Source organism: Sylvia atricapilla, chromosome 25 (genome assembly GCF_009819655.1).
Source record: "Sylvia atricapilla isolate bSylAtr1 chromosome 25, bSylAtr1.pri, whole genome shotgun sequence".
Classification (NCBI taxonomy): Eukaryota; Metazoa; Chordata; class Aves; order Passeriformes; family Sylviidae; genus Sylvia; species Sylvia atricapilla.
This window is the reverse complement of record NC_089164.1, coordinates 2,678,230-2,696,268: the sequence shown is the minus strand read 5'-3', so window position 1 is coordinate 2,696,268 and position 18,039 is coordinate 2,678,230. Positions and strand designations below refer to the sequence as shown.

The 18,039-nt window shown below is 49.5% G+C and overlaps 3 protein-coding genes across 6 annotated transcripts in view; 1 reads left to right on the top strand and 2 right to left on the bottom strand.

Moving 5' to 3' along the window:
* LOC136371448 (uncharacterized) overlaps positions 1–508 on the bottom strand; it is an 11,972-nt gene extending 11,464 nt beyond the window's left edge. The window contains exon 1 of the mRNA XM_066335550.1: positions 443–508. Within this exon, the coding sequence (XP_066191647.1) occupies positions 443–508 (66 nt within the window). The remainder of the gene's footprint in view (positions 1–442) is intronic.
* TOMM6 (translocase of outer mitochondrial membrane 6) lies at positions 505–7,695 on the top strand. 4 transcript variants are annotated; one of them, XM_066335574.1, is made up of 3 exons: positions 505–643; positions 1,395–1,496; positions 7,684–7,695. In XM_066335574.1, the coding sequence occupies exons 1-2, from the start codon at positions 534–536 to the stop codon at positions 1,489–1,491; spliced, it is 207 nt and encodes a 68-aa protein (XP_066191671.1). In that variant the 5' UTR covers positions 505–533; the 3' UTR covers positions 1,492–1,496; positions 7,684–7,695. The 4 variants fall into 4 exon arrangements, with proteins under 4 accessions (XP_066191671.1, XP_066191667.1, XP_066191668.1 ...); XM_066335570.1 differs by lacking the exon at positions 7,684–7,695 and adding an exon at positions 1,876–1,957; XM_066335571.1 differs by lacking the exon at positions 7,684–7,695 and adding an exon at positions 1,895–1,951.
* USP49 (ubiquitin specific peptidase 49) lies at positions 7,367–18,039 on the bottom strand. The gene is made up of 6 exons (XM_066335569.1): positions 17,938–18,039; positions 15,900–17,289; positions 13,699–13,903; positions 11,619–11,727; positions 9,292–9,497; positions 7,367–7,908 (listed from the first exon to the last, which is right to left on the bottom strand). The coding sequence occupies exons 2-6, from the start codon at positions 17,259–17,261 to the stop codon at positions 7,742–7,744; spliced, it is 2,049 nt and encodes a 682-aa protein (XP_066191666.1). The 5' UTR covers positions 17,262–17,289; positions 17,938–18,039; the 3' UTR covers positions 7,367–7,741.

Sequence of the window (18,039 nt, the reverse complement as noted above, 5' to 3'; positions counted from 1 at the left end):
CAAAGGATCCTTAAAGACCCTCATCGCCGCGGCATCGTGACACAGCGAGCACCCCGACTCCTTCCGAGTCCCGAGCCCGGTCCCGGTCCCGTTCCTGCTCCCCTTCCCGATCCCGGTCCCTATCACACTCCCGATCCCGGTCCCGATCCCGCTCCCAATCCTGATCCCGATCCCGTTCCTGCTCCCCTTCCCGCCCCGATCCCGGTCCCGCCTCCGTTCCCGGTCCCGCTTCTGCTCCCCTTCCCAGTCCCGATCCCGGTCCCGCCTCTGTTCCCGATCCCAGACCCGCTCCCCATCCCGATCCCGATCCCGATCCCACTCCTGCTCCCCTTCCCAGTCCCAATCCTGGTCCCGGCCCCGCTCCCAATCCCAGCCCCTATCCCGCTCATTATCCCGCTCATTATCCCGATCCCGTTCCCGTTCCCGTTCCCGGTCCCCGCACGTGGCGCTCCGCGCGCCGCTCACACGTCACTCTGCGCCAGTGACGTAGCCGGCGCGGTGACGTCATCGCGCGGCGCGGGCGGGCGGCAGCAATGGCGGCGGCGGCGGGAGGAGGAGCGGCCGTGGCGGCCCCGTCACGGGGCATCCGCGCCTGGCTGCGGAGCGCCTTCCGCTTCGCCACCGACCGCAACGACTTCCGCAGGTCGGGAACGGGACCGGGACCGGGATCGGGATCGGGATCGGGATCGGGGCCGGGAACGGGATCGGGATCGGGATCGGGGCCGGGACGGGGATCAGGGTCACGGATGGGATCAGGGTCACGGATGGGATCGGGGCCGGGACCGGAACAGGGCTCGGAGTCGGGATCGGAGCCCGGTGTCTGTGCCCTGGGTCAGGAGCAGCGTGTCCGGCAGGGCACGGATCGTCCTTCGGTCCCCGTGTCCCCGTCCGGCTCCTCAGCCCGGGGAGGACATTTTGGGGCTGGAGCGTGTCCAGGGAAGGGAACGGAGAGTGCTGAGGGATTTGGGGAAGGGTCTGGAGAGTCCTGAGGGATTTGGGGAAGGGTCTGGAGAGTCCTGAGGGAGCTGGGGAGGGGCTCAGCCTGGAGAAAAGGAGCTCAGGGGGAATTTGTGGCTCTGCACAGCTCCCTGCCAGGAGGGGACAGCCGGGGGGATTTGGGATCTCATCCCAGGGAACAGGGACAGGAGGAGAGGGAACGGCCTCAGGCTGGGCCAGGGGAGGCTCAGGGTGGAATTCCAGCAGGAATTTCCTCATGGAAAGGGCGCTCAGGCCTTGGCAGTGCCCAGGGAGGTTTGGAGGTGTCACCTGGAGGTGTCACCTGGGGGTGGCACTGAGCGCTCAGGGTGGGGAATCGGGCACATCTCGGAGTCGGATGAACTTCCCCGGAGTCTTTCCCCACCTGGGCATTGACATGCGGGGTTTTACATTTGCAGGAACCTGCTGGTGAACCTGGGGCTGTTCGCCGCGGGGGTGTGGGTGGCCCGGAACCTGACGGACATCGACCTGATGGCCCCGCAGCCCGGGCCGTAGCGGCGGTGAGCGGGGACACTCCGGGCTGGGATCGGCGGGATCAAATCCAGCCCCTGGCCCTGCACAGACACCCCCAAATCCCACCCTGTGCCTCCCTGGAGCGCTGGCCAAACCCCCCCCGGAGCTCTGGGGCAGCACCCAGCGCCGCTGGGAGAAGAATCTTTCCCAAAATCCATCCTGAATCTCCCAAATCCAGCCTTTCCTTGGGTGCTGTCCGTGCCCCCTGGGGCTTTGAGGCTGAGCAAACCCCCCCAGACTCACCCTGAGCCCCCAGGACAGCGCTGTCACCACGGGAGGTGACACAAACCAGGCCTGGGCCCTGCCCTGACCCCACAGAAGCCCCTCTTTATACAGATTTTAAAGCAGAACCATCTCCCCTGACAGTGCTGGATCCCTGTCCCAGGAAGGAGCCGGAGCTGCTGGGAGCAGAGCTCAGCTTCCCACCACGACTGGAGCTGTGGAGCTCAGCTTCCCACCACGACTGGAGCTGTGGAGCTGCTCTGACATCCCTGGAGCTGCTCTGACATCCCTGGAGCTGCTCTGATCCCCCTGGAGCTGCTCTGATCCCTCCTGGAGCTGCTCTGATCCCCCTGGAGCTGCTCTGATCCCCCCTGGAGCTGCTCTGATCCCCCCTGGAGCTGCTCTGATCCCCCTGGAGCTGCTCTGATCCCCCTGGAGCTGCTCTGATCCCCTCTGGAGCTGCTCTGATCCCCCTGGAGCTGCTCTGATCCCTCCTGGAGCTGCTCTGATCCCCCTGGAGCTGCTCTGATCCCTCCTGGAGCTGCTCTGATCCCCCTGGAGCTGCTCTGATCCCTCCTGGAGCTGCTCTGATCCCCCTGGAGCTGCTCTGATCCCTCCTGGAGCTGCTCTGATCCCCTCTGGAGCTGCTCTGATCCCTCTGGAGCTGCTCTGATTCCACCTGGAGCTGCTCTGATCCCACCTGGAGCTGCTCTGATCCCCCTGGAGCTCCCCTGATCCCTCCTGTCCTGCCTGGAGCAGTGACAAGGACAAAAAGGTTTAATGCTGAGAGGGAGAATTGGTTTCCCATTTGTTCCTTCAGGAATTTTTTCCTCGAGGACGTGCCCAGAATTCCCTCCTGTGCCCCCCAGCCCCAGATGTTTATTAAAGTTTATGGAATAACAAAAAACAACCCACTGGGATTTCTTTCTTCTTGTTTTCTTTTTCCTTGTCCTTTTTTTGTTTTTTTTGTCATTTTTTGTTTTGTTTTGTTTTTAATAAGAAACTTCAGCTTACAAAACAAACAAACAAAAAACCAAACCCCAAGGCGTAAAAAGAGTAAAGATTTACAAAGAAACAAATCATAAAAACGTCATTTCTATTTCACAGCCCAGAGGCAGAGGGAGGAGCCCAGCCCTGGGAGCTGCTCCTGCCAGGGGAAATCCAGACTGGGATCGACCTCCAGATTCCCGGGAAAAGCCGGGGGGAGCTGGGCTGGGAGGAGAAGAGCTTTGGGACTGCCCTGGGGACACGGGCTGGGAGCTGCTCACAGCTCGGGAGACACTCACAACTCTGGAGATACTCACAACTTGGGAGATACTCACAAGTTGGGAGTTATAACTTGGGAGATACTCACAGGTTGCACAGGGGCTGCTCTAAGTCACTCACAGCTTGCGAGATAGAGGTTGGGAGTTACTCCAGGTAGTGAGTTACTCCCAGGTTCCACAGTGGCTGCTGTGAGTCACTCACAGGTTGTGATTCACTCACAGGTTGCACAGAGGCTGCTCTGAGTTACTCCAGGTAGTGAGTTGTTACTCCAGGTAGTGAATTACTCCCAGGTTATGATTTACTCCCAGGTTGCAGAGAGGCTGCTGTGAGTTACTCCAGGTAGTGAGTTACTCCCAGGTTCTGAGCTGTTACTCCAGGCTGTGAGTTGTTACTCCAGGTAGTGAGTTACTCCCAGGTTGCACCCCCGCCGCCCCGGGGTGCTCTGGAGGAGCCACTGGGGTTTCCTGGCCTTGGGAATTCACATTCTTTGGGCATTTTCCCAACTGGGCTTGGAGTTTGGGCCATTGTGGGAGCAGCTCCCTCAGGTTTGGGGACACAAGTGGCCCTGGTGCCCCTTTCCCTCAAAAACCCCATAAACCCCCAAAAAAACTTCTCAAAACCCCATAAAAACCTCTCAAAAACCCCAAAAAAACCTCTCAAAACCCCCATAAAAAACCCTCAAAAAACCCATAAAAACCTCTCAAAAACCCCGAAAAACCCTTCAAAAACCCCATAAAAACCTCTCAAAACTCCAAAAAAACCCCTCAAAAACCCCAAAAAACCTCTCAAGACCCCCATAAAAAAACCCCATAAAACTCCCTCAAAAATCCCATAAAATCTCCCCCCAAAAAACCTCTCAAAAACTCCATAAAAACCCTTCAAAACCCCTTAAAAAACCCCTCAAAAACCCCAAAAAACCTCTCAAAACCCCCATAAAAACCCTTCAAAACCCCCTAAAAAACCCATAAAACCCCATAAAACCCCCTAAAAAAAACCCTCAAAACCCCCCAAAAACCTCATAAACCCCCCCCAACCCCATATAAACCCCCTAAAAACCCCTCAAAAACCCCATAAAACCCCCTAAAAACCCCTCAAAAACCCCATAAACCCCCCTAAAAACCCCTCAAACCCCCCAAAAACCCCCTAACCCCGCAGCTCCCTGTGCCAGGGGCACAATCCCAAACCCTGCAGCCGCAGTTTCCGCAGGACAAAGGATCCATGAGATGTCCCAAACCTGGAGCACAAACTGCTGAGGAATATCCAGGAATTCTGGAATATTCCCCGGCTGGGATGGACCCACGGGGAGCAGGAGGAACTCGGTGAATCCCTCCTGGTTCCTCAAGGTCCTTCGTTTGTAGCCCTTCATTAATTAATTGGATTCTCTTGTCACTTGCTGCTGTCCTTGAGGAGGACACTTCAGGTCTGGCAGTGACATCAGGAAGGAGCTTGGAGCAGAAAGTTGAGGCTGTTTTGATTAAAACTGCTGGAAAATCCAGATAAATCTGGTTTTAAATCGCTGAGAAAGTCAGAAAAAGCTGGTTTAAAGCTGCTGGGGGGGAAAAAATCCAGATAAATCTGGTTTTAAACTGCTGAAAAAGCCAGAAAAAGCTGGTTTGAAGCTGTTGTGAGGAAAAAAAATCCAGAAAAATCTGGTTTTAAACTGCTGAAAAAGCCAGAAAAAGCTGGTTTAAAGCTGCTGGGGGAAAAAAACCCCAGAAAAATCTGGTTTTAAACCGCTGAAAAAGTCAGAAAAAGCTGGTTTGAAGCTGTTGTGGGGAAAAAAATCCAGTAAAAAAAAAATCTGATTCAAAACTGCTAAAAGTAAATCCAGAAAAATCAGATTTAAAGCTGCTGGGGGGGAAAAAATCCAGAAAAATCTGATTTTAAACCACCGAAAAACCAGAAAAAGCTGGTTTAAAGCTGCTGTGGGGAAAAAAAATCCAGAAAAAAAAATCTGATTCAAAACTGCTGGAAGAAAATCCACAAAAATCAGATTTAAAGCTGCTGGGGGTAAAAAATATCTAGAAAACCCTGTTTTTTAAACTGCTGGAAAATCCAGAAAAAGTCTTGATTTAAAACCACTGGGAAAATCCAGGAGAATGTGATTTAGAACTGCTGAAAAAACTCCAGAAAAATGGAGTTTGTGGAATCCACCAACTTTCCCTCATTTCCCTCTCCTTGGAGCTCAGTTTATCCCGTTGTATTGTGATTAATTGGATTTATTGGCAGCCTCAAAAATTCCCTCCACAAGTCATTCCCAAGGAATCCCTCCAGGTCCTGCCACATTCAGGGAAGAAAAATCAAACTTGGTTTTTTTTTTTTTTTTTTATCAGCACTGTCTGATAAAAAACCCTTTTTTTTTTTTTATTGCAATCTGCCTCATCTTCCCCCCCAAAAAAATAACAGAAAATGACCCCAAAATGCTATTTAATTGTTCAAAAGGACGTTTCTTTTAGGCTCAGAATGCAGCATCTTGGGCAGAATGTGGGAAACGGGATTTTTTTTTTCTGACACAATCCGAGGTTTTTGGGGTTTTTTGTTTGCTGTGCTCATTTTTGCCCAAGGGCAGGAGATGAAAATTCCCAGGAAAAAGTGGGATTTGGGAGTTTTCCTCCCCCAACAACAACAACAGAGCTCGTGTTTATCCGATGAGATAAAAAGAGCCAAAAGGGAGGAGGAGAAACACTTGGGAAAACTTCCCTGCCTGAAAACTGATTTTTTTTTTTTTAAACCCTCCTATTTTGCATTATTTTTTTTTTTTTAAATAACTCAGATGAACAGACAACAGGTCAAATAACTCAGATTGAAAAGTGAAACGTGACCAGCCAAACCCCAAAATTACAAAAACCCCACATCTGAGGTAAGCTGAGAAATGACTGTAAATAGTCCAACTAAGGCTCTGTTTCCCCACAGAATTCCAAATCCTGGCTGATTTCAGACACAAACTTTGCATTTTTCTGGAGCTTTTCCAACTCCACGAGGGATTTGGGATTTCACATTCCTCCCCTCGGGTGGCCCTGCAGGAATAGGGACCCCCAAGGGTGGCACCACCCCAAGAAATGACATTTTTCATGTTTTTTCACCCCCAAATCCTTGTTCCCCTGAGGAAATGCAGCCACATTTGTCCAAAAAAAAGGAAAAAAAAAAAAAGGAATTTGTCTCCCCAGTTCCAACTGCTGCTGCCAAAGGTTTTGGGAACTCTTCCCAATCCCAGGTGATGCCAGCAGGAATCTGGAGCCCAGGTTTTGGTTTGGCTGCCAGATGTGGCACTCAGGGACATTCCTGGGGTTTTTTTTTTTGGGGTGTTAAAACTCTTTTTTAGGGGTTATAACTCACTTTGTATGTGTTAAAACACATTTTTGGGGGTTAGAACACTTGTTTTGTGTTAAAACCCTGTTTTTTGTGCGTTAAAACACTTTTAGGCAGTTAAACCCCAGTTTTTGTGTGTGTTAAAACCCATTTTGGGGGGTTAAACCACTTTTTAGTGTGATAAAACCCACTTTATGTTGGTTAAAAAACATTTTTGGGGGTTAAAACACATTTCTTGCGAGTTAAAACCCATTTTAGGGGATTAACCCCCATTTTTCTGCATGCTAAAACCCATTTTGGAGGGTTTAAACCCATTTTTTTGTGTGTTAAACCCCATTTTTGCGTGTCAAAACCCCGTTTTCTCCACAGCAGAACTCCATGAAAATCCCATTTCTGAGGGAATTTCGCTGCCAGCTGAGTTCAGCCCCGAGAAAACCCTGGAATGTGGCAGAGCTGCTGGGAAAGCCTCACCCAGGGCACAGAAATTGCTGTCAGCAGAGGGAGGAATTGAGAAGAATTCACACGTTTTTTTTCCAGCAGGAACAGCTCTGGGAGCTTCCCCAGGCCACTCACGGTACTGTACCTGTTCCTCTTGCAGCTGGATCAGGATTTTTAGGGATTGAAGGGTGTTGATCCAGCTGGATTCTCCCATTTCTTGCTTGTGCTCATTCCTCTTTGATAGGGGATGGATGAACAGCTTCAAACTCGACAATTTCGGGGTTTTTTGGTGCCAGAAAGACACTCGACCCCAAGATTCTGCCCCAAATCAGAACTGCCCAGCTCCAGAGGGTTTTCCAAACATCCTGCCCTGCTTGATCCCATTCCTGCTGATCCCATCCCTATCCTGATCCCATCCCTATCCTGATCCCATCCCTACTGTGATCCCATTCCTGCTGATCCCATCCTTGCCCTGATCCCATTCCTGCTGATCCCATTCCTATCCTGATCCCCTCTCTGCCCTGATCCCATCCCTGATCCCATCCCTATCCTGATCCCATTCCTGCCCTGATCCCCTCTCTGCCCTGATCCCATCCCTACTGTGATCCCATTCCTGCTGATCCCATTCCTGCTGATCCCATCCCTGCCCTGATCCCATCCCTGCTGATCCCATCCCTGCCCTGATCCCATCCCTATCCTGATCCCATTCCTGCCCTGATCCCATTCCTGCTGATCCCATTCCTGCCCTGATCCCATCCTTGCCCTGATCCCATTCCTGCTGATCCCATTCCTGCTGATCCCATCCCTGCCCTGATCCCATTCCTGCTGATCCCATCCCTGCCCTGATCCCATCCCTGCCCTGATCCCATCCCTACTGTGATCCCATCCCTGCAGTTTTCCCCACAAAGAAGAGGAAGATGAACACCAAAAGTTCCCCAGAAAGAAGCTGGGAGTGTTTTCCCCTCCTGGCAATGTCACTGTCAGTCTCGTGTCCTTGTCACTGGTTTTGGGTGGCAAAAACCTGAGTTTGGAGTTGTTTTTCTGGGATTCCTGCTTTGTCCTGCAGCGTTCTCTGAGTGTAGAAGAGGATGTAGGCCTGGGTCTTGCACACCTCCTCCACGCTACATACATTCAGTTTGGAGTCATTGCAGTGCACCCAAAAACCTGGGGAAAAATGGGAAAAAAAAAATCTCTAAGCTGAGGCAAGATCCCTTTGGATTTTAGAACTGCTCACGGGAAACATCCACAGGAGAAAAAGCACCTGTCTTTTCCTCTAAACTGCAAAATGATTTTATTTGTAATTTTTTAATAGGATTAATTTTTTTGTTTGGTGCTTTAGAAATATCAAATCTTCATTTCATCAGCCCAAAAATTCCCTGGGGCCAGGCAGTTTGTGCAGCCAGGAAGGCAGAGCCCGTCCTGGTCCAGCTGCTGGGATCTCCCAGCCCCCTGCGGATGTTGGGCATGAATAGTTCCTGTTTTTCCAGCCTCAAAACACTTTCTGTTCATCTCCTCAATCCTGAGGAATTCAGCCCTGAGCAAAGGCAGCTGCAGCAGCTCTGCTCTGGCAGAATGAAGAATTCACACCGTGCCCAGGAAAAGGCGAACAACCAACAAAAAAACACCTCCTCGAAGAAAAATCCCCCAAAGTAAGTGACAAGACCTCAAAATAAATTATAAAAATCCAAAATAAAATACAAAACCCCTAAATAAATAGCAAAACTCCTCCCAAAAATTACAAAACCCCAAAATAAATAACAAAACCCCAAAATAAAGCCCCAAAATAACAAAACCCCAAAATAAAATACAAACCCCTAAAATAAATTACAAAGACCCCAAAATAAATAATAAAAACCCCAAAATAAATTACAAAAGCCCCAAATAAAATACAAAATCCCCAAATAAATTACAAAACCCCCAAATAAATAACAACCCCCCAAATAAATAAAACCCCAAAATAAATAAAACCCCAAAATAAATAACAAAACTCCCAAATAAAATACAAAACCCTAAAATAAATTACAAAACCCCAAAATAAATTGCAAAAACCCTAAAATAAATTACAAAACCCCCAAATAAATAAAGCCCCAAAATAAATTACAACCCCCCCCCAAAAAAATACAAACCCCTAAAATAAATAACAAAACCCCTCCCAAAAATTACAAAACCCCCAAATAAATAAAACCCCAAAACTGAATTACAAAAACCCCTAAAATAAAACACAAAACCCCAAAATAAATAACAAAACCCCTCCCAAAAATTACAAAACCCCCAAATAAATTACAAAACCCCCAAATAAATGACAAAACCCCCAAATAAATGACAAAACCCCCAAAATAAATGACAAAAAAAAATTAAAAAAATAAGAATAAAGACAGGAGGAGGAGCGGGTGGGGAGGCGAAACAAACTCCTAAAGGCCAAGGAGCGGATCCCAACGAGCTGGAATCCTGGGGAAAGAAAAACCCCAAAGAATCCCGAGGGTGGGAAGAGGATTTTGGGCTGGGATTTTGGGCTGGGAGTTTGGGATTTAGCCCCAGCACACGCACCTCCCTCCGTGTTGTAGCAATAGGCTGTGTAGTGTCCTGAGCCAAAGCCCTTCCCGTGGTGCATCACCACGGCCGAGAGGTCGTAGACAAAGGTCTCTGTGGCCAGGGAGGGCACAGAGTCCCTGCAGCAGTAAGGTTCCATGTCTAATACCTGCTCAAAGAGGACGTGGACCCCGATCTTCTCGCGGTGATTGCGCTCAGACCACCTGCGGACACAAAGGCCACGCTCAGGCCCGGGAGGGAAGTGCTCAGAGCCAGCAAATCCTGGGGAGTCAGCCCCAAATGGCCCTGTAGATATTTGGGATTTACCCCAAATCCCCTGAAGAAACCTGGGGATTCATCCCCAAAATGCCCCTGTAGATATCTGGGATTTATCCCCCAAATCCTCTGTAGACATTGAGGATTTACCCCAAAATGCCCTGCAGATAGCTGGGGATTCATCCCAAAATGCCCCTGTAGATATCTGGGATTTACCCCAAATCCCCTGCAGATGACTGACCCCAAATCCCTGCAGACATCTGGGGATTCATCCCAAATCCTGTGCAGATGATTCACCCCAAAATGCCCCTGCAGACATCTGGGATTCACCCCCCCAAATCCTCTGTAGACATTGAGGATTCACCCCAAAATGCCCTGCAGATACCTGGGGATTCACCCCCAAATCCCCTGTAGACACTGAGGATTGAGCCCAAAATGCCCTGCAGATATCTGGGGATTCATCCCCAAATCCCTGCAGATGATTCATCCCAAAATGCCCCTGCAGACATCTGGGGATTCACCCCAAATCCTGTGCAGATGATTCACCCCAAATCTGTGCAGATACTGGGGATTTACCCCAAATCCCCTGCAAATTCTTTGCCCCAAATCCCTGCAGACATCTGGGATTCACCCCCCCAAATCCCCTGTAGACACTGAGGATTGACCCCAAAATGCCCTGCAGACACCTGGGCATTCACCCCAAAATGCCCCTGTAGATATCTGGGATTCACCCCAAATCCTGTGCAGATGATTGACCCCAAATCCCTGCAGACATCCAGGGAGTTCACCCCAAATCCCTGCAGACACCCCTCACACACACAGAGCTCCTGCTGCTGTTTCTGGGGTTGGTTATGGCTGGGGTCTGCCCTTGCCACTGATGAGTTTTGGTTTATGTGAGGTCTCTTTCTGCCACTGAGGGTTTAGGAGGAGTCTCCCTCTGCCATGGAGGGGTTTTATTTTAGCTGAGGTGTCCTTTCATTGATCATTTTTATTTTAGCTGGGGTCTCCTTTCATTGATCATTTTTATTTTAGCTGGGGTCTCCTTTCACTGATCATTTTTATTTTAGCTGGGGTCTCCTTTCATTGATCATTTTTATTTTAGCTGGGGTCTCCTTTCATTGATCATTTTTATTTTAGCTGGGGTCTCCTTCTGCCACTGAGGACTTCTGACTCTTGACACTGATGGGTTTTGTTTCAGGTGGGGTCTCCCCCTGCCATTGAAGGTTTTTATTTTAGGTAAATTGTTAATTTTTATTATCAATTTTATTATTTTTCCAATTGATAATTTTTATTTTAGGTGCTGTCCTCCCTTGCCACTGATATTTTTTGCTTTAAGTGGGGTCTCCTGCCACTGAGGATTTTTAGTTTAGATGAGGTCTCTTGACATTGATGTTTTTTGTTTTCAGGGAGTTTTTGCTTCCCCCTGCCATTGATGATTTTTGGTTTTGGTCAGGCCTTCCTTTGCCATCAATAATTTTTATTTTAGGTGGAGTCTCCTCCTACCATTGATATTTTTTGTTTTAGATGAGGTTTTCCTTTGCCACTAATAATTTTTGTTTTATGTGGGGTCTCCTCTTACCACTGATGATTTTTCCTTCAGGTAGGGTCCTCCTTTGCCATTAATAATTTTTATTTTAGCTGAAGCCTCCTCCTACCATTGATATTTTTTTGTCTTAGCTGGGCTCTTTTTGAGCCAGATTTCTCCTTTGACCACCTTTAAAACCCTCACTTCCACCAACAACCCCCACCCTCACCACTTAATAAAACCTGTCCTAATATTTGGAGCATTTTCTGCTTTCTATTCAACAGGTAAAAAGCCAATACCAGCCTTAAATTCTCTCCATCTCCAAACATTTCCTCACCTACTGACTTCTCCTTCCAGGCTGCTGCAAACCCCAGCAAAACCCAAAGGAAATTCAGGATCAAAGTGCACAAAAACATCCAACTGTGACACAAACTCCCCAGTCTGCTGGCTCACAGCTCACACAGCTTTCAGCAGGATTTTAGGGGATTTAAAAGATCACTTTGGGTCATTTTTTTTGCCCCTCCCAAAATCCCCAGTGGCTCACCTGAAGCGTTTAAGGTGCAGCCGGAGGACCTGAGGTAGTCTGTAGATCAGCAACTGCTTTTTAGCCTCACTCAGAACAAGAGGTTTGGGAGAAGATTTTCGCCGTTTGCCTGCCAAAAAAAAAAAAAATAAACCACAAACCACCCCCCAAAACAAATCAAAGATTATCAGGAGCTCATTAATTCCCCAAAGAGATAAAACCAGCACAGGGTGAAAACTCTTTGGGGGTTGGTTTTTTTCCCCCAGCATGGAATAAAGGTTTCTGAATTCCTCCTCCAGAACTTCTGGGAGAGTCAAACTTTCCCTTCTCCTCATCCCATAAATAGTGATCACCTCTGAGCTGTTCCTGCTGGGAAAAAAAAAAACCACAAACCCCACCAGGATATTTGAATATTGAGCCAAAGATATCCTGAGCTGCAGCAGTTCCAGCAGGTGAATCCCAGCTCACAAATATTCTGTATTTTATCCACAAATATTCCATATTTTATAAAAAAAAAAATTCCATATTCTATCCACAAACATTTCATATTTTATAAAACACTATTCCATATTTTATAAAATATTCCATATTCTATCCACAAATATTCCATATATTATCCAAAAATATTCCATATTCTATCCACAAATATTCCATATATTATCCAAAAATATTCCATATTCTATCCACAAATATTCCATATCTTATCCACAAATATTCAATATTTTATCCACAAATACTCCATATTCTATTAAAAAAATTCTATATTTTATCCCAGAAAATTCCATATTTTATTCTCTCTGTTCCTTTGAGCTTCTCACAGAAGCTCAAGAGCATGAAAAAAAAAAATGCTCCCAGCAACAGCAAAACTGGGAAAAGTGGAAAAATTCCTCCCAGGGAATTTCCAGCCAGGAAAGGCTGGAGCAGAAGGGGACAAGTGGCTCTCAGAGCTCCCAATTAGGAGTGGAGCTGTTAATTGGATTTTTACCCCTCTCCTGCAGCAGCTCTGACTGCTCCTGGCACTTGGGGCCTTTTCCATGACTTTTTCCAGCTGAAAAACGCTTCCTGAGCCACTCAGGATTCCTTAAAAGTCGTTCAGAATTCCTTAAAAGCCACTTCAGAATTCCTCAGCCATTCAGAATTCCTTAAAAGTAATTTAGAATTCCTTAAAAGTAATTTAGAATTCCTTAAAAAGTAGGATTCCTCAGCAATTTGGAATTCCTTAAAAGCCATTCAGAATTCCTTAAAAGTCGTTTAGAATTTTCCTTAAAAGCCACTTAGAATTGTGTTCAGAATTTAGAATTTAAGAATCCTGTAAAAGCCTTTTAGAATTCCTTAAAAGTCATTTAAAATCCCTGAGCCATCTAGAATTCCTTAAAAGCCATTTAGAATTCCTTAAAAGCCACTTTAAGAATCCTGTAAAAGCCTTTTAGAATTCCTTGAAAGTAATTTATAATCTCTGAGCCGTGAAAGAGCCCAAAAATGACATGTCAGTGCCCAAAAATGGTGTAACAGGGCTAAAAAATGACACAGGAGAGGCAAAAAAATGGCACATCAGAGGCAAACAGTGACTTGTGAGAGCCCAAAAATGATAGGTCAGTGTCCAAAAAAGATAGGTCAGTGCCAAAAATGATAGGTCAGTGCCCAAAAATTGTGTCAGTGCCAAAAAAAACCAACGTGGTAGAGCTCAAAATTTATGTCAGTGCCAAAAAATGACATTTCAGAGCCCAAAAATGACATTTCAGAGCACAAAAACTGCCACATCAGAGCCCAAAGGAGCCCAAGCCACCATGAGGAGGAACCCAAGGAAGAGGAATAACCAGGACAAGGAGCTTCCCAGCCCTGCAGGAGGTGTCCCTGGCAGGGGACAGTGGCCAAAAATGACATTTCAGAGGCCAAAAATGACATAGCAGCACCCAAAAATGACATTTCAGAGCCCCAAAAATGACATTTCAGAGCCCAAACCTGCCGCATCAGAGCCCAAAGGAGCCCAAGCCACCATGAGGAGGAACCCAAGGAACAGGAATAACCAGGACAAGGAGCTTCCCAGCCCTGCAGGAGGTGTCCCTGGCAGGGGACAGTGGCAGGGGACAGTGGCACTCACTGTTGCACTGGTCACAGGCGTAGATCCTCCCCTCCAGGGCTTCTGTCTCGGTGAATTTGGCCAACATCTCGGTGAGCAGGCACTCAGCCTGCGCCACGGGCACCAGCCCCTTCTCCAGGGAATGGTAACGCTCCGGGAATTCCAGAGACAGGTCCCAGAAGGGCTCCACAGTGTTGGATTTGTAGTTGCACGTCCTGCAGGTGACCTGGCAGGGGACACACAGGGACACCCAGCTGGGGGTGGGATCTTTTGAACCCCTCAGGGGGATCCTCAGGGCTTCACCCTGGAAGAACATACCACAGAATCCACAGAATTTACAGAATTCAGAACCACTGGGTTGGAAGAGATCTCCAGGATCACTGAGTCCGACCCAGCCCTGACACCTCAACTAAACCCTGCCACCAAATGCCACATCCAGTATTTTTATAAACACACCAGGGATGGTGACTCCACCTGGGCAGACCATCCCAGTGCTTTATCACCTTTTCTGTAAAAAACTTCTTACTAATATCCAACCTGTATTTCCCTTGGCACAGGTTAACACTGTCCTGATGTTCTGTCAGTGCTGCTGGAGAAAGAGCCCAGCCCCAGCTGGGCACAGCCACCTTCAGGGGACTGTGGAGAGTGACAATGTCACCCCTGAGTCTCCTTTTCTCCAGGATAAACAGCCCCAGCTCCCTCAGATTCCTCACAGGTTTGTGTTCCAGCCCCTCACCAGCCTCGGGGCCTCCTCTGGGTGTGCTCAAACATCTCAATGTCCATCCTGAACTGAGGGGACAGAGCTGGACACAGCACTCAGTGTCCATCCCAAACTGAGATCCCAGAGCTGGACACAGCACTCAGTGTCCATCCCAAACTGAGATCCTGGAGCTGGACACAGCACTCAGTGTCCATCCCAAACTGGACACAGCACTCAGTGTCCACCCTAAACTGAGATCCCAGAGCTGGACACAGCACTCAGTGTCCATCCTGAACTGAGATCCCAGAGCTGGACACAGCACTCAGTGTCCATCCCAAACTGAGATCCCAGAACTGGACACAGCACTCAGTGTCCATCCCAAACTGGACACAGCACTCAGTGTCCATCTTAAACTGAGATCCCAGAGCTGGACACAGCACTCAGTGTCCATCCCAAACTGAGGGGACAGAGCTGGACACAGCCCTCAGTGTCCATCCTCAACTGAGATCCCAGAGCTGGACACAGCACTCAGTGTCCATCCCAAACTGAGATCCCAGAACTGGACACAGCACTCAGTGTCCATCCCAAACTGGACACAGCACTCAGTGTCCATCTTAAACTGAGATCCCAGAGCTGGACACAGCACTCAGTGTCCATCCCAAACTGAGGGGACAGAGCTGGACACAGCACTCAGTGTCCATCCCAAACTGGACACAGCACTCAGTGTCCATCCTGAACTGAGATCGCAGAACTGGACCCTAAGCTGAAAGAAAACTTCCCCCACGGTGTCTCACCACACCGTGTGCTCCACCCCAGTTTTGCTCTCCCCAGATGTCCCTGATTCTCGTGGTTTCTCCTCTCCCTGTTTCCCCACTGGCTGGGGTATCCCTGGTGGCTGTCCCCTGTAGGGCACTGCCCTTTGTACCCCTGTGCCCTCAGACCATTGGTCCCTGTGCACACGTTTGATCTTTCATCCCCAATTCCTCCAGTGTGTGGGAATAAACCCTCACTGGAATTTATCACAGTGTGGGGAATGAAACATTTCCAGCAAGGAACAGCACAGGACAAAGGGGTCAGACAGCACCACAGGCACTTTCACCTCCTACAGGAACCTTTCTCAAGCATGTTGAGTGTCTCTTGTGCTGACAAAAAAAAAAATTGTCACAAGAGCTCTTCCAGAGGTGCCTCAGTGTGTTCTTCCCAGGCACAGAAACACCCCCAGAAAGGGGCAAAAAAAATATGCAAAGGTACCTTAAAAACACATTCAAACCCTAAAACCAGGAGCTCAGGACTTCTGTGCTTGTGCAGGTGTCACCCAGAAGTGGCACAACTGAAGTGAATTTGTGCTCAATGTGACAAGGATGGAAATGGTGGCACCTTCACAGGAACACAAGAGATTTTTTTTCCTCAGGAACTGAGAATTCCTAAGCCACTCCTAAACGGGATCTTCCAACGTGCAGAGCCTTTTCCTTGCGCAGTGTGAACAGCTTCAGCTGATCCCTGTGGAAGAACAATTCCCTACCTGACTGAGCAACTGCCCGTGGAAAATGGTGTTGACCACCTTGAGGACCTGCTTGGTGAGCTTCCTCTGCGAGAAGGGGATGAGGATCCTGCGCTTGGTGCCCTCGGACTCCAGCTCCTGCTGGACCTTGTCCAGGAGCTCGCAGAGGAACTCCTGAGCGTCCTGCTGGTCGTAGCCGCGGAACGCCGGGATCAGGCTCCACACGGAGTGCAGCATGGCAAAGGGGGACACCAGGGCCCACTTGCCAGACCACATCACCCTGAACAGGGTGTGCAGCTCGTGGCACAGGGAGATGTGCTTCGAGCTGGGCTCCTTGGGCTGGATCAGCTCCAAACTGCGGCTGATGGAGGAGCCCCCGTTGAGGCCAGCTGGAGAGCTCTGCGTGCCCGATGACCCCACCCTGTCAGCCTTCCCTGGCTCCTGGGCAGCAGCCCCGTTGGCCAGCCTGCCAGCCATCCTGGCCCTCCCATTCACAGTTTTGGCTAAAAGTTCTTCCGTTTCACAGAGATCAAGAGTCAAGAAACATTCGCGGAACTTCTGGAGGTGGCTGAGCACCTGCAGGATGGAGTTCATGTAGCAAGTGTTGCCCAGGTTCCTCAGCCCCGTCACCCCGGGCGTCATCAGCGGCTGGCGCCGGATGGAGTAGAACTGCTTGAATCCTCTCTGCACCTGCCTTGAGGTAGGGGAAGCCGTGCTGGCCACCTCCCTGAATTTCCTGGGGATCAAGCTCTCCCTGTGCATGTGAGACAGCAGCCTGGCGCTTTTCCTGGGCGGCGTGTTGGCCAACTCCTCCAGGAGCTGCCTCTTCATCTCCTGCCGCCGCCGCCGCGCCGCCTCCTTCTTCTTCTCCAGCTCCTCCATCTGCTTTTTCTCCTTCAGCTTCAGCTGGCCCCGGGAGCTCTTGTGGAACCAGGTGCGCAGAGCCCTCGCCAGCAGGGCCTGGCGCCGGTGCCACAGAGCCACCAGCATCTGGGACTGGCCCTGAGGGCTCCTCCTCCTCCAGGCGTCCTCGGCCATGGCCATGGAGCGCAGCGTCCTGCCGCTCCTCTGCCCCTTGATGGCCGACAGCGAGCTCCTCAGCAGCTTCAGGTCGCCCTCGGGGTTGTCGTTGAGGACGTAGTCCTGGCAGAGGTAACAGAAGACGTAGAGCTCGTGCACTTCCATGGCCAAGGGGTGCCGGGTCTCCTGGAAGTGCCTCAGGGCGTGCTCCTCGATGTAGCGGCCGCACGCCACGTGTGAGCACTTGAGGCAGGCCCAGAGCGACTCGGTGGTGTGACAGTCCACGCACTGCCACTTCTGGGGGTTCAGGATCGAGTGGTCCTGGGCGAGTCGTAGCCGCCCCACATGTTTGCATCTATCCATGTCTCACAGGAGGGGTCGCTGCTCCCACCTGAGGGGGTAAAAAACACAAGGGAAAGGGGTTTAGAGCTGTGACAAACATTTACAATCTTTTTGTAGGGTCACTGGTAAGGTTAGGATCATCTAATCTGTCTCCTAGTCCTGCACAGGACTCCCCAAATTCCTTGTTTGTATCTATCCATGTCTGACAGGAATTGTCACTGCTCCCACCTGAGGGAGTAAAGAACACAAGAGAAAGGGTTTTAGAGCTGTGACAAACATTTGAAATCTTTTTGTATGGTCATTGGAAGGGTTGGGATCATCTAATCCGATTCCTAGTCCTGCACAGGACACCCCAAATTCCCCCTGTTCGCATCTTAATCTTCCAATACCAGCTTCAGGTAATGAAGCCTTTTATCCCAAGTTTTTTCCCTCTCAGCTCACTTCTGTTCACAGCTCTGGGGACCTGAGGCAGGGAGGTGTCCTTGATTCCCAGCCCTGGAGAGGAATTGTGTCTGCCCAAAACAAGAACAGCAGCAGCTCACACTGTGTGAGGAGTTCAGAGTAAAGAATTACAGGGTTATAAACGTATGAAAACCAGAAAATCTGAAATCCTAAAGGCATCATCAGTTTGATCATCCCAGTGAATTGTGGATCCCTTTTCCCGGGGGCAGGAGGTCAGAGCAGGCAGGGGACTCACGGAGTGCAGCTCACACATCCTCTCCTCCTCCACGCCGCATCCCAGGCCTGCAGCAGCCCCATCTTCCCAGGGATCCCAGAGAACTGAATTCCTGGGAAATCC